A 15,813-nucleotide genomic window follows, 5' to 3' on the forward strand; every position below is an offset into this window, starting at 1 on the left:
ACAGGTGGCTAGCTGCATCTGTTTACAGGTGGCAGAGAATATATATACATAGAAGAATAGGATCTTGCTGCTTTTGCAAGCCAAATGAGCCATTAAAAAAAAATACAATGCTGATATTTTCTGTCTAACCATAGAGAAGAGCAAATTATCTTCCTCTCTTCTGTTCCCTAAGAAAGCAATAGAAAATGCTGTCTGCTGCTTTACCAACTTCAAGGATCTGTAGGATATGAGTACATCTCTAGAGAAATACTACATCTATCATCGCTTCAGAGTTCTAAGATATGCTTTTTTTGCCACAGGGGAAGAATGACTAAGCATTGGTGAGTTGAGTGGATATGCACAAAGAAATACAGCATCTACTTGAGCATTTAGCCCATGTTTGTCACAGGAAGGTCCAACTTGCAAGATCTGAGAGTGGATATAGTTGCATATGGGAGAGAGTTGAGTTTGTATGAATAATACAAGTCAGACGTAGTTTTAAATAAACTTTTAACATCTATGCTTGTCAAAGGTCAGTCGGAAAGATTGTGACCACTCTTTCAAATAGGACAGCAGGACTTGTTCTAAGCTGGGCGTCAGGCAGCTGCAATGTTGATACTTTTGTAGCTCTTCAGGTTTTGGAGTTGAAGGCAGGTAAGATTCACAGTGAGTCTTCTGGGCCCTGCTTCAGTGGGAGTGAACGAGATACGCAGCTGTTGAGTGCTTCCAGGCTGCACAGAACCCATCCTGAAAGGCAAGAGGGGATTATACAGGAAGCACCACTCTCTGCATTTCTTGTTCATTAGGGCTCAGGAGATGCATTTGGGAGACATGAGTGTGATGCCCCCCAAAAAAGGGGGTGGGGTGGGGTGTAAATAGAAAAAGACTAGCAGTGTCCTAAACTGCCATGATGGAATTGTGATCAGACAGCAATTTGGAGGAAGTTATGAGGGTTGAACTCCCCATGAATCATCTACTTTGTCCTAATGCAGCTTTCTGAGAAAAATGTTGCTTTTTCATGTGGAAAAGAGTATGCCTTTTTAGATGACTCTTGGCTAAGTCAATTTTACCTGGCTCTTCAGCAGAGAAGGGGAGGATCAGATGAAAGTTATGTGGCTTTTCTCTTTTTCAGTGAAAATCTTCTGTATCACCCCTAAATAAGGGAGTGCTTGGGGCTTTCAACTGTAGTGGTCTATTCCTGCCTTGTTGCCTGTTTATTCTGGGGGCAGGCATTTCCAGGACAAGGGTTTCTCTAGCTTGTATTGTGTCTGTTTTTGCATTTCCTGTTCTTAGGTTAATCAATTTGCACTCACCTGTACTTCCTTTGCCTGTAAATGAGCCCTCTCCCTCCTACCACTATCACACACTTCTCCAGGGGTTCAGCGAGAGGGTTCAGGAGGCTAATCTCCACTGAGGCTGGCTGGTACTGTACCATGTGTTCTGGAAACTGTTGAAAGAAGGGAGTGAGATGAAACTGAGAGAAAAAAAGAGAAACTTTTATGATTAAAGGGAGAGGTTTTTTTTTTTTTTTGCCAGAGGTCCCAGCATGAGCTGCCAGTTGCCAGAAGACTCAAAGTTCAGCTTGCTTTCTTTACTACTACAGTATTTTGTAGTTTCCTTTACAGCCTCTGATTTGCAGGCTGGTGAGTGAGTTAGGAGTCATCTGGATTTCCTTGTCTTTACACATAAATGAGATAGAAGTGGGAGGAGTATTGTATATGACAGTGCAGCACAGCACTTTTCCCAAACTTATGTCTCAGTGCTTTGAAAGAAGACAGTATGAGGAAAGCCATGGAACACAGCAAGCGTTTTTCTGCTGCTTGTGACTAGGAAAGCTGTTTTCTCACCACTGCAGTACAGAATGATGAAGCAATCTAACCTTAATAATGAGAGGGGGATCACAAATGCGGATCTCTTCCTGTGCAAAGCATATGTAGGAGTCCTTGTCTCTCAGCATGGCAGTCAGCCGAAGCAGATGGTTCTCTCCCAACTCTTTTATGTACTGTGAGTAAGGCACAATGGCCTGCAGGGTGTTAGCTGGAATACGGAGTGGTGACATAGAGGTGAGAATGCAACTAATATTAAGTTCTTAGACTGCATGCTTCCTAGCAGTGTTTAGCACCCAACGCTGCACTAAAAGCTGCAGTATTTAAAAGCTCTAGAGACCCCAACTGAATCTGCAAATTCAGAAATCTGTAGGGTGATCCACCTAACGTGCTGCAGCTTTCCTCTTCTCCCCACCAAAGTGATTTGTTTGAATAGCCTACAGTCAGCTTTCCAGCCAGGCTTTTGCAGACTTAAAGCTAAGTGCATTTTTCCTAAATGAGAGGACAGGATATACTTTTCTGTCCTTGTGTCCAGTAGAATCCTTACCTTCATTGCTCTTGAGGATAAAATGAAACTCTTTCTTCCAAAGTTGGGTAATGGATGTGCCACCATAATGTAGAGACTGCGCCCCAAGTACCAAATGAGTTGCCTTCTCTCCACTGCTGGGGTTAAACACTTCAACGGAAATTGGAACATCTTGTCCCAGTAGCAGAGAACTATTGGACTGGAGTTGGATAAAAAGGTTAACTGGCTCTTCAAGGGCAGTAGTAATGGAGCTGAACTCTGGTTTGCTGCTGGTAGTTGTCTCAAGTGTATTTATTCTTTTGTAGACTTTGTCAAGTATTTTCTTTTCCTGAAGAGAACCTGTTACAAAAAAAAAAAAGGGGGGGGGGAGGTATGAGGAGGAGAGTGCATATTTCAGTGTTATTTCCTGTGTAGTAGTTGTAAAGCAGTAAATGCAGAAGGATGGAGTTGCATTGTCCTAACAGTGCTGTAGACAACTATTTCTTAGAGCATAGAGAGACATCTCATTGTGCTTCTGATTGGAGCAGATTGAGAATTTCATCTGACAGCATGTTGCATGTGCCTGAAAGATTCTACTTTGAAAGAATTCTATTAGTTTTGGAAACACTTTAGTGCTAACATCTGTCAGAGTAAGAGAACAGTTCCCTCTCTGTAATTGTAGCTATGGTGCAGTACTATCTTGTCCTGTGATACACTGCAGCAAAGAACACAGCATGCCATAGGCTAAGATGAGATTGTAGAGTTGGGAAACTAGGCAGAATAATAGATTTTAAAGGGAGAGCTTCTTTTTGAGGGAGGGATATCATAGAATCATTGAATAGCTTGAGTTGGAAGGGACCCACAAATATCATCAAGTCCAACTCCTGGGTTCCTGGAGGACCACCAAAGAATCAGACCGTGTCTGAGTGTTATCCAAATGCTTTTTGAGCTCCAGCAGGCTCATTCCATGACCACTTCCCTGGGGAGCCTGTGAGGTTTTAGAACATTTGGGAGCACAGCAGTCCTCAGAAAGCTGGAGTCTGAAATGTAATACAAGGGTGATGGGAGATGAATGTACAGAGTTTACAGGTAACAGAAGTCAAGAAAGGAAGTCTTCCAGACAGGAGAGTGTCTGGTGGAGAAATGCCTGGCCTTCTGGTAAGCTGGTAATTAAGCAGGATGAAACTTTGGGGTATGATCTGTACTTTGATTCAGTAGACAGCAAGAGTAAGGTGTTCTTGTGCCATTCAGGAAGAAGTAGTGAGAAGTGGATGACCATAATGCTCTGTTATGGCTCTTCAGTACAGTCCTGTACTCTTCACTTTTAACACTAGTAGGACATGTGTTTAGAAACTTTTCTACCCCATACCTTCAGGATATTTGTAGTTGTGTGTGATATCCTCACAGCGTTCACTGCCCACACTCTTGGTGCTGATGTTGTTGCCAATATACTTTGTGCAAATGCAAGCTGGCTTGAGGATGCCATCTGCTTTGTGTATCCAGATGTGGCACTTGGCATTTATGGCAGCAAAGAAATAGCAGACATCATAATCCACTTCAGTGTCCCCTTCTTTGATGGCTTGAACAGGGGCTGGCCCACAGAAGGATGCGCCTAAAGAGAAAATGCAGCCCAATTAAGAGTTAGATGCTTGACCAACTAGGCCCATGCTTAGAGCTCCACGGGCTGCACGAACTAAAAGAGTTAATGATGATTTAGTGTGTGAAGTCCTCGGGGTGATTTATGCATCCTCCCATTGGAAACTGAAGAAGGAAGGAATATTGCACTGCTTTATTTGCTCCCTTTTTTCCTCAAGTCTGTCTTTGATATCTTACCTTTGCTTTTCTCCTGGCAGGTGGCATCTAGTGCCTGCCATCCACTGTACTCGGGTAGCAAGTCTGTTCGAGCCATCCAGCATTCATTCCAAACATGGAAGGTCCTGTGAGAGACAACATCATGTGCTTATAACAAGATGCTGAGCCCTGAGGTACAGGAAACTTTTAGCCAAACCACAGCAAGTTAATATTCCTTTGAAAGAACTCAGCACACAGGAAGAGACCATGTTTTTTGATGTAAGTGTAGTTTCTCCAGATGGTTTGGGTTATTGTTGTTCATTTGTGGGCCCTAGCAATATAGCACTCTTTACTTTTGGTTCCTGAGATTTCTCAAGAACAAGCCATGTACACTGCAACTTGGCTGAGCTCTCTCTTATTTACCTCCCTGCAGCTGTTTACCTTTTCCTCTCAGTTGCTTCCTAGACCCAGATATTGTCTCAAACTTTAGTTTGGACCCTGCTGTGTTTTCTTACCAGACTCTGGCACTCTTGTCATGTGTAAGCAGCATTCCATTTTCGTCATAATACTCATCCACATTCAGACTGCTGTTCGTGTTGTGAGCCCATGTGAAGCCTGTGACAACCCTGGTGGGAATTCCCAAGCACCTCAGAACTGTGCAGAAGAAAGAGCTGTGAATCAGTTGTGCATCCTGCTGTAAAGGTATCTTTGTCAGTAGATGTAGAGCTGGTTTTGATACTAGGCCCATCAGAATGGCACTGGGCCTGATATCTGGACTTTGCAAGAAGCACTGTCCCTTCAGGAAGTGAACTGTCATAGGTGCATTCAGTGAATGGTGTGTACTAACACTCCTTTAGCCCAAAGCTAGCAGTGCTAAATGTTGATGAGTAAACTCGGAGGATCTGCCTCGCACTTAGAGATTAAAGGTTATGTTATTGGGATCTGTGCTTTCCCAGGAATTCAGTCATATGCTAGAGGTTCTGTGTACCAGGTAAGGCTTTACTCAACCCACAAGTCTTTGAACCACAACCGTACCTGAGCACATGACTGCAGCAAACACCCAGCACTGCCCATAGCGGACAGGTTTGCACTTCAGTGCCACCCACTGCCGGAGGATGGGGCTGCTGCCCAGCCACTTGGAAGGGGATGTCCCATCATAGTATTTCCCGGTCCCATATTCTGTCATGATTCCTCTAACCTCATCGCAGTTCATCTTCAGGGAAGGAGGAGAGAAAGATGAATTAAGGAATTACATCTTAGTAGGTAAACCATATCCTGTTTGATGGAACTACTTCCAAGGCAGCAGAAACAAAAAGGATTTTTTGTGCAGAACATGGAGATCATGACTGGCCAGAGCAGGTGCAACAGTCTCCCGTGAGATTTATTCAGTAAGTGTGCTGCTACTGCTAAGAAATTCCTGCAGCACTACTTGTCTGCTGCAGGAATATCAGGAAGGGCTGGAGATAGGTGGGAGATGTTGTTTGGAACAGCCCTGGGCAGTCTTACTGAGTAGTCGGTGGGTTGCTGTAAATTGGGATTAAGTATATACTTAGCCTGTCTGCATTCAGACCTTCTCTGCTATGGACTAGGCTGCTGACTACTCTCCTTACCATGGCAGCAACTGTGCGGCAGATGTAAATAGGGTTCTTGCGCTGAGTGTGATCCTTGTCCTGTTGATGGCGTTCACCTATGTCCAGCAGCGTGAAGCAGATGTCCACAATATCCTCCTCAAACTAAAACAAGAACACAACATCTTGAGAAATGTGGCCTTAATGTTTGTTCTCTGGAATCCCTGCAAGGGCTTGAAACTGTGCAGATTTGTTTCTCCCTTTCTACTGCTAGTCTTATATAGGTGGGCTGTGGAGGAAAGTTCCAGTCAGAGATTTGAAGATGGAGCAAAACATACTGAAGGCAGAACTGTTGCTTTATTGAAGTGTAGTGAGAAATGCTCTGGCATGATACTGCATCCCATGACTGAGGGAAACTCCTGATTTTTTTTCTGGAGCACTCTAGGTTGGCATAGAGGTACTTGTTTAATCTGTTGTCACTAAAGTGGAATAGAATCCAGCTCTCATCACTGGCAGATTAGTCTTGGGCAAATTGGAAAATCTTGTCTTCCCTCTATCTGTAAAACAGACGGTATTATTAAGCTCTGCAAAATGGTTTTTTATCTGTTGATGAAAGGAAGAGACAAATCCCAGACTGACGTGTTTCTTCGTAAAAGGACTGGCTGAGAAAGTAGCTAAAATTACATATGGGATTATGGGACTTCATATATAGGTCTCCGTTCTCCTGCATGTTCATAGAGAAAGACAGTGGGAGCAGAGAACAGACTCTTTCATCAAAGCCACAACATGGGAATGAATTGCATTCTGTACATACAGGAGATAGACACCCTTCCTCTGCTGGTGGCTGTAAGAGAACACAGACATATTGGACCTCTTACCTGATTGAAGTCCCAGGGCTGTGCCAGGACTGCATTTTCAGTCCCCCAGTAAATGATACCCTCTTGGTTTAGAATGTACTCCTGCCGCTGTGCCTCGTTAGCCAAGAACACTTCATCATCTAGAATGGAGGAAAAAAGCATAAGGAGAAAAGCATTCTTGGTCTTGGATGCCCTTGCATCAGCAGGCTACGCTACACTTAGGCAGTCCCTGGCATTGTACCCTTGGGAAATACCACAGATTCTGAATTGAGCAGAAAAGAATTTCATTGCAATCTCTGCTCAAGTAGAGGAACTTCAGAAAGATCCTACAAAGCTAGGCTATTGTACTAGCTAGCTTTTTTACTCTACTTGTTACTGACTTCTCTGTTCCTAAGGAAGATCCAATGGCATTAATCAAACCAGTTATAATCTTAACTCATAGGAAATAAATGATTGAACTGCTTTTTCCTTTGCAAGACCACGGTGTTCTGATAACAGAGTACTTCAGGAACAGGGTAGGAGTGCTGAGGCAGGTTGCTTCAAGCTGTGCTACCTGTACAAGCCCCTGCCTCCTTCCTGAAGTGCTGAGAGGAGCAGGGCAGGAGTAGAGGGAAGCACTGGGTAGGGTCAGCCTTAGCCTTTCCAGAGGCAGAGTGTCAGAGCTCAAAACTGTTTTTGTGAAGTGACTGATCTATGACTGCCTTTTTGTTCCTGATTCCTCACCTTGGCACCAGGGATTAAAGAGAAGGATGAAGTTTCCCAGGAGACAGTAAGACTTGGAGGCATGTAAAAGCAGAGCATACTGGCCAATGGGAGCATTGGCAGGCGTGTTCACAGAGATGGTCCAGAAACATGGGTCCTGTTCTTCTAGAGCTGCACTCCACTGCTTCTGGTCTCCCAGGAGGGAGATAGGAAATTCAACCTGGGTTCCATCTGTTTTGGAAGGATTTGGTCCTGCAGCAAAAGAGATCTGGTTTCCACACATACATTGCCACCCCCTGCAGATTTTAGGGACCATGGCTAGATCTGGAGTCATAGCTATCCTTTCATGTGGGACACTTAAGCTTAATGCTTACCTTAATGCTGCTGTATTAAAGCTTACTGAACCTTCCTAAGGTTAGTACTGGACTAAAGCCACCTTGTTTGATAGTGGAACGTGCATTTCACAGAGTGTAGAAAGGAGGAACAGCCATAATGGTGCAGGCCTGTTGCTCTTGGGATTCAGTGTCTTGTGACAAAAGCCACAGTCAAACAAATTGTGGTAGAGCAAGCTGAGAGTGGATGGTGCTGCCCTTCTCAGGGCTCTTGCTGAAAAACACTGTAATAGAAAACATCTGCAAAAGACTAGCAGAGTTTAAATATTCCTAAATCAAAAGTCATGAGTGAGGAGAGATCCCATGAGTACTTTCAAAGAGCAATGAGCTTGCGTTGTGCTGTAATGTGTTTTGGGAAAAAGATTTAGTTTTGACCTTGCAGTCTGAGCAGCAGGAGACTGCTCTGGCTTAGATAAACAGTTTGTTTGCTTCACTTCTAAATGTGGGCACATCTGTCCAGCTATGGAGATGTCTATTGGCTCTGTTCTTCAGGTGGCTTTTGTACAATTGCTCTACAAGGTATGGTAATTATGTTACCTGTCTGTACTATGAGGAAGGTCCTTTTCAGCTGCTGCAGGTAGTTGTATACTGGAGATGAGAAGCTCACTGTGATAACGAATGGCTGCCCACGCCTCACCATAAGCCTTTTAGTGCTGATCTCTTCTGTGTGGTGGTTATTGTTGTTGATTGTGATCTTGAAATCACATCTTTTGATGCTCAGACCTGTAGCATGAGAGGAAATAGAATGAGCTTGAGGCTGTGAGCTGCCCACACTCTGGCCCTGGGTCCCATCCTGATACAAGCCTGTTTCTCCACTCAGACAGTGCTCTATGCCTTTGAGACTTCCAGTCCAGTAGCTGTAAGGGCCTTTGCTATGAGCTTGGTTGTTCTCTTATCAAGTGGCTAATGAGTAGCTTTTGCTTGTACCTTAACAATGTTAAGTGAACCAAGTGACTATAAAAAAGCTTCTTCTGCCCAGCAATGGACATAGAACAAACCTGATCCTTCAAATGGTGCAGTTGTTGTGGTTAGCACTGAGCGTGCAACTGTGACTACAGTTGGAGTCTTATGGTGTGTACTCAAAGCAGCTTTCCTCCATGTGGATATGTGGTTGAAGTTGTGCACAGGAAGGAAGCTGTCACACACCACTTACATTGTGGATGCAAGGTCTTCTAGCAATTACAAAAATTCTAGATATATCTGCTGTGCATCAGAGATCAGCAACTAGTCCAAACTTTCCTGCTGGTGCAAATGCAAGGTGGCTGTGTAGTTTTGGAACTATACTGGATCACAGTAAATAAAATACTAGTTTTTCTCTCTTTGTACCACACTGTAATCTCACACACAGAGGTACTACAGGAGACAGAAGAATGTCATCTGTCTCATATGCATGCATCATACACATACGTGCCTCTGTCTGCTGCCAGCAAGAAAAAAAAATTGTCACAGTTTCAGTCACCCTGTTCTTATGTAATTTAGTGTGCAGTGGCCTTAGTGTGATCACCTACTTGCACTTTTCTTCTGGTTTTGGTGGTGTTCTTAATCTTTCCAGACTTTCTGTGGAAAATCAGATGGCATCATGATTTCTCTCAGCCTTGGGATAATCCTGACCTCACTTATATATTCAGCTCTCAAATCATCACTGAGTCCCTTCAGTTTGTGAGTTGTAACAGCTGCCCTTTATATGACACATCCAGTCATATACCTCCTCTTTCAGACCCAGGTTTATCTCTTTGTTGCAGCTAGAAAAGATCCAAAGAGCATTCCCCTCCTGTCTAAACCCACTGCTCCCATGCTAAAGACAACTATTTCTCTTTGCAGTTTTCGTTGGTCTGCTTTCTCCTCCTGTTTGATTTGCCTTATCTTCTTCATTGATACCTTGATAACTCCCATTGCTGTTGTCCCGTCTCTGTTCGTTGTGGAAGCCCTGCTGCATTGTTTGCAGTTACTTCTTGCGGTCTGGAGTTCAGGTCCCTTTATGGCTGTTCCATACCTGTGCTGGTGTAAACTTTACAACACCAACTCAAAGCTTATGTGTTGTCTTCTGTATTGTGAAGATGTCTGTTCTGGCTGTGTTGTAGGCTGTTGAGTTGTATGTGGTATGGGAGTCTGGGTTCCTCTCCTTCATATAACTTTTCATGGATCTTATTGTCACTTTCTTTAAAGTTGCTTGGAACCTGGACCCTCTTCTTCAAGTGGCTAAAACAGTCATCTCTCTGCTTCAGTTTTGTAGTCTGGACTACATTCCTTTTCCCCACCCCCATGTTAAGGATAACTCTCTTGCTCTTGCTTCCAAACCTTCACAGCTGCTTCTTACTGCTTCTCTCAATCTACTCTTAGTCGTTGATACAAGCTTTTGTTTTCTCTGTTTATGAGAAGTCCGTGTGAATTGACCTCCCTTGGACTTTGTCTCCCGCACTGTAAGAAGCTCCTCTCTTCCTCTAGCCTCATGAACACACTGTCCTGAAGAGGGGACAGTTATTTTTCCTGACAGACAATCAGCAAATGTTTGGGATTAACAGAGAGAATTTTCACTTACCTTGGCCCATGTCTGTTTCCCTGGTGCTATGGAAGTCTTCAGCTCCTGCTTGCTCTGGTGGGCAATGCCTCTTTCCTTTTTCTTAAAATAAATAAATAAATAAATAAAAAAGAACAGTTTGCAAAGTTGTTTGCTCAATTTCTTTACGAGGGGTGGGACGTGATGTTGCCACCTCTCCTTCATCTTATCTTGCTGACCTGCTCTGCAGAAGTCGAAGAGTCTTTTTATCTCTCAGACCATACTAAAGAGAAGAAGGGATGACTTTTCGTATCTACGGATGAGGTTAAATTCCACGCTGGCGTGTGAAGCCTTTAGAAACCTCTAGATGGCAGTTTCTTCATAGAGCTGTGCTGTAGGGACCCCAGAGTAGGAAATGCAAATTTTGGCTTGGCCCTAAACACTGTACAGAATGTGCTTCAAATATTACTGTTGAAGAGCTGATCTCCAACTGTGACTATAAGATGCTTAAATACTAAACCCTTCAAGAAGTAAACAAGTCGATACATCCAGAGCCCTTGTTCCTAACTTTAATATGTGAAAACACTTCAAAATCAGAAAACTTGTTTACAAAAGTAAAAACCTAAAGAGCAGAATTTCTGTAGCATGATGCAGTTCATTCAAAACCATCACACTTTAGTCTTGGACTAAACAACATATCGTTCTTAAAGTTGCCATAAGATAAAAGGAAGTCATAGAATGGCTTGGGATGAAAGGTACCTTAAAGATCATCTACATCCAACCCCCATGCCATGGACAGGGATGCTACCTGACTAGATCAGGTTATTCTGAGTAGTAAAGGTGAGAGAGACAGCTTTGGAAAAGTTGTAGAGGAATATGAAGATACTGAGTGACTAGGCCATAAAATAGCAAGTAGAGATTAATGTAGATATATGTAAAATAAGAAAAATGAATACGACCCTTATAAATGCACTGATGCATTTGGAGGTAGATGTAGTCATTCTAGAATGACATTTGGATTTGTATTAGATAGCTGATGTAAAATATGGTCCTATGTTCCTGGCATTTTTCTTATTATTTACTTGTTAAACTTTATGCTTCAGGTAAGCTAAAGACAAATTCTCTTAGTAAATTAAGGCTATGCTATAAACACATACATGTAGATTCATTTTCATGGGATTTCTGACTGGTTGAAGTTAGAGAAGGGATCTCTGGAGGTCATCCTGTCCACCCCTCCAATGTGAAGCAGGGCCACCTAGAGCAGGTTGCCCAGGATCATGTTCAGATGGATTTTGAGCACCTCCAAAGTGGGAGAATCCACAACCTCTCTAGGCAACGTGTTCCGTTGCTCAGCCACCCTCACAGTAAAAGTCTTTCCTGATGTTTAGATGGCACCTCCTGTCTTTCAGTTTGCTCTCCGTTGCCTCTTGTCCTGTCACTTGTCACCACTGAAAAGAGCCTGGCTCTATCTTCTTTATGTGCTCACTCCTACAAATGTTAAGATCTCCTTGAGCCTTCTCTTCGCTAGGCTGAGCAGTCCTAACTCTCTCAGCCTTTCCTCATATGTGAGATGCTCCAGTCCCTTCATCATCTTTGTGGCCCTTTGTTGAACTCTCTCCATTGTCCATGTCTCTCTCATGTCCGTGTCTCTCTGGTACTGCAGTTCCAGAACTGGACACAGTACTCCAGGTGTGGCCTTGACAGCGTTGAGTAGAGGCGAAGGATCTCCCAGTCTGCTGGCAGTGCTCTGCCTAATGTAGCCCAGGGAATACCATTAGCCGCCTTAGCAACAAGGGCACATTGTTAAGTACTTCGACGTTTATTAGTAAGCATCGAGATCACCTCGTTTGCAGAAATTAAGAAAGCCTAAATTTAAGCACAATGGGGAGATGTTCCAGAAAAACCTGGGTTTTGTTGTTGTTGGTGGTGGTGGTTGATTGTTTGCACGGCTTTTCTATATCAATTATATATGACTTCAATATGTATTTTGAACTTCTTTTTATAAAGAGCTGAACACAATGTAATTACCGATTCATGGTCTTTAAGTGTACATATGTTGTAAGCCATTGATCATGCTCAAACCTCTGACTTTCTTTGCGCGATCAGTGTTTTTAAATGCACCTTTGCAGAAATAATCTCTAATCCAAGAGAGTGGTTTAGATACAAGCTGGTATTTACCCCATCACCACTGCACTGTAGTGGCTGTGTGTACAGATAGTAACATTTCTTTGTCAAAACTGCAACTACAAGTAGTATTTATTAAGTAGGATGCATTGATGAACACATAGTAAGTACTTCTCTGTTCGCAGTTTACAGTCCCTTTGTGTCTCTCATAATATCAAAAAGGGTCTAAAAAGGAAATCTGTTGAAAGGCATAACACACAAGAGAGACTTCCACAGGCATTGTTCAAGTGCTTGTACTGGCATTCCATCTAGTGAGAATTTGCAATCTGAAATTGGATACCTAAGATCTGGGAGAAGTCCAAACCTATGCTTGTTTCTAAAATGCAACAAAAGCATAAGCTTGTACAACTTGCTAGACTGGATCAGGATGGAGGTTCATCCAGTCTAATCTTGTCTCTGACAGTACGCAACACCAGATGCCTCAGAAGAATGTGCATGAGCCCCGCCCCAGCAAGCACAGCATTGTCTTGTACTAGGTGATTTTCAAGATTAAGTATGTCATGATAAACAAGATTTAATTTCACCCTGAGATTTCTTGTTAATGATAAAAATTCTTTGTAGAAGTTTCCTCCTCTCTACTTTGCAATCTAACATGTCATTAGTGGGAATCAGAAAAACACAAGATGCTATAATCTCAGTTGAGCTGCCTGTTTTATGCTGTTTTGTTTCTGCACGTGATACGGTTGATATAACATACTGCATGATGGGTGACTGAAAATCACTTCCCAGCTGTGCATTTACTAATCTGAATCTCACTGATTGTTATATTCTCATCTGTTTTGCCTTGTTTGGAACCCTCTGAAGCTCCTCACATTTTTTTGGTCCTGATTTATTTAAATGGCTTTATGTCACGTGCAGATTTTCTAGACTTTTTTCACTCACTTCTTGCATTGCTTGTTCTGAAGGACTTCATTCAGGTCCAGGCAAGCATTGTGACAGTTCTGGGTCCACTATATCCCTGAAATGCTCACAGAAATCTAAAGGAAAACCGATCTATAAAATCCTTTGGAAGTATTCAGTGTTATTTTCTTTATTGTGCTTAGGGATTCTTGGTGTTTTGAAGGTCCAAACAAGAGTCCATAAAATTCTTTATCATTTTTATTACCTTTAGAAATGGAACTTTAAAATGTTACATTGGCATCTTTAATGACTAGGTCTCTTTCTGAATGTAGTGATTGAAAAGTATATACACCTATGTTTACCTTTCATTGTGTCTACATTTGTACCTATGATGTGGCACATCAATGAATTAGATGTGAATTTTAGTCTTGGGTGTAATTTCTTGTTGCCTTAGAGCAACAAGAAATGCTTATGTTGTTCCTTTTATTTTGTCATTTATATGAACAGCATCCTCCACATTCAGAACACAAGTGTGATAGATGCCATATGCTAAAGCATAGAATCATGGAGTGGCTTGGGTTGGAAGGGCCTTAAAGATCATTTAACTTCAACCCCTCTGCCACAGATAGCGATGCCACCCACTAGATCAGGTTGGCCGAGGCCCCATCCAGTCTGGCCTTGAACACCTCCAGGGATGGGACATCCACAAATTCTCTTGACAACCTGTTCCAGTGCCTCACTAACCTTACAGTGAAGAGTTTCCTCCTGTCTAGTCTAAATCTATCCTATTTTAGTTTAAGACCGTTCCCCCTTGTCCTATCATGATCTACCTGAGTAAAGAGTCCTTCATCCTTTTTATAAGCCCCCTTTCAGTACTTCAAGTTTGAAATGAGGTATCCCTGAGCCTTCTCTTCTCCAGGCTGAACATCCCAGCTCTCAGCCTTTCTAGCAATGCAGCTTTGGTGAGAGCCAAAGCAGTCAAGTGATTTGAAACTACCAACTTTGTCTCTTTCAGATTTAAAAAACAAATAATCCGTAAAAGGGTAGTCATTTAACTGACTGCTTGAATCAAGGCCCGGGAAACTTAGCAAGGGAACAATTGTGAGGAGAAACATTTACTGTCCTGGAGAACATTCAAAACCAATTCAAAATATGAATGTGTGATTTCAGCAAGTGTTTACTTTTTTTTTTTTTGAGTCATCATGTTGGAATGAGGGCTGGGCCAGTCTCTTGTGTATGTTCAGATTAAAAGAGCATATTTATAAGGAAAAATACCGATAATTAGCCACTCCACTAGCTCCTATTGACTTCTGACTACGGGCTGTGTAAAGATTGTAGGTTTGGCAAAAGGTCTTTAAATCCTCCCATGGGCACTTAAACATTTTTCTCTGTAATAATTATTAGTTTATTTGAATGGTTGTCTTATGTCTAACACAGGAAGAATGTGTGTTGTACATCACAGGACAGATAAATCTGCATTTTAAAACTGAAACTGAACCGGGTGCAGTTGCTGTGGGCAGTTAATGCTGATACCTGAAATCCCAGTAACCCCAAGCATTGCAAAGTTTGGAACTTTGCACAAGCTTTAGTGCTGATTTTCCTTTGAACAGCAGGCTTCCTTTACAAACAGTTAATTAGGATGAGGCCATATCAAGCTCCTGTGACAAACACGGTCTCAGATAATTTCCTGGCTTGTATTTAAGAAGAAATACTGAAGGACTTTGAATAACTTATAATTTTAGCTGTGTATTAAATGTTATGGCAGTCTGCATTATTGCAAGATTGAATGAGATTTTGTGAATGTAATCACTACCTCCAGGCCCTTTCTGAAATGAATGGAGAATTGTATACCCTGACTTTCCAAGATCCTGCAAGACTTAATTGATAGGTGCAAAAGCTACCTATTCCCTCTTCTGTGCCTGGAGAAATCCAAACTCCTCTGTGCGTGTGTTTGTGTGTCAGTCTCTCTAAGCTGACTGGTTTCAACACGCTTCAGGAACCTTTGTAAGTATTCGTGTAGGTGGCAAAGTATTGTAATTGATGTAATAAAACAGAAGTTGACATGTTTTGAAGATTTTGTTGGCTTCAAATCAAACAAATTTTAATGAGACCTCAGTTTAATCTGTCAGAGTTAGTTTGTGTCTGTGAAACATTTCTGAGGAGGTTGAGATTGCATTCTTGGACAGTGCTAGGTGTTGTCAGGAGGAAAGGGGCAAATTATCTCTTAGGAAAATTCACATCTTTGCTATTCTGGTTTGTTAACTCTGCAATGAATATATTGACACACTGCTGGGATTTCGGTATGTGTGGCACAATGCCTTTATAACAGAGGATGATGACCTACTTTAAGAAGCTTTGTGGAAGGAAGATGTGTGACTATTGTGAATTTTCGTATATCCTTCTGATTATATTGTCCTGAGCCTCTTTTACCCATCATCTTCTTCCTGAGCACTTCTGGAAGTATTACACATTATCTCCCTTTGCAGACAGAAAAATCAGTCTTTTTTTATATTTTATTTTTTTGCCGTCTGCCTGTTGATACAAGTGTGAAAGGGAACAGGTCATAAGTCAGCAGGGTGGATACAATGGTTTTGTAAGATACAGACAGAGATTTGGGTAAAGCATAGAGCAGCAGGTCTAGGCGGTTAATCTTGAAGGTAGTGCCAGTACAA

At 42.3% G+C, this 15,813-nt stretch overlaps 1 protein-coding gene across 2 annotated transcripts; it reads right to left on the bottom strand.

The window, feature by feature from the left end:
- Positions 1–328: 328 nt before the first annotated feature.
- LOC311215498 (protein 4.2-like) lies at positions 329–11,978 on the bottom strand. 2 transcript variants are annotated; one of them, XM_084296686.1, is made up of 13 exons: positions 10,160–11,978; positions 8,158–8,343; positions 7,250–7,480; positions 6,548–6,666; positions 5,712–5,834; positions 5,137–5,314; positions 4,617–4,755; positions 4,144–4,247; positions 3,680–3,922; positions 2,353–2,670; positions 1,859–2,016; positions 1,293–1,426; positions 329–726 (listed from the first exon to the last, which is right to left on the bottom strand). In XM_084296686.1, the coding sequence occupies exons 1-13, from the start codon at positions 10,167–10,169 to the stop codon at positions 576–578; spliced, it is 2,094 nt and encodes a 697-aa protein (XP_084152812.1). In that variant the 5' UTR covers positions 10,170–11,978; the 3' UTR covers positions 329–575. The 2 variants fall into 2 exon arrangements, 1 of the variants encoding a protein (XP_084152812.1); XR_014618901.1 differs by lacking the exon at positions 1,859–2,016 and having other exon boundaries at positions 611–726.
- Positions 11,979–15,813: the final 3,835 nt, after the last annotated feature.

The sequence above is a fragment of the Netta rufina genome (genome assembly GCF_964035555.1).
Source record: "Netta rufina genome assembly, chromosome: 16".
Classification (NCBI taxonomy): Eukaryota; Metazoa; Chordata; class Aves; order Anseriformes; family Anatidae; genus Netta; species Netta rufina.

Excerpts from the sequence above, each read along its gene's own strand:
- LOC311215498 (XM_084296686.1), bottom strand. Across the intron at positions 5,315-5,711 it reads GCCGCACAGTTGCTGCCATG|ATGAACTGCGATGAGGTTAG; the intron begins GTAAGGAGAGTA and ends CCTTCCCTGAAG. Across the intron at positions 3,923-4,143 it reads CTGCCAGGAGAAAAGCAAAG|GCGCATCCTTCTGTGGGCCA; the intron begins GTAAGATATCAA and ends TTTTCTCTTTAG.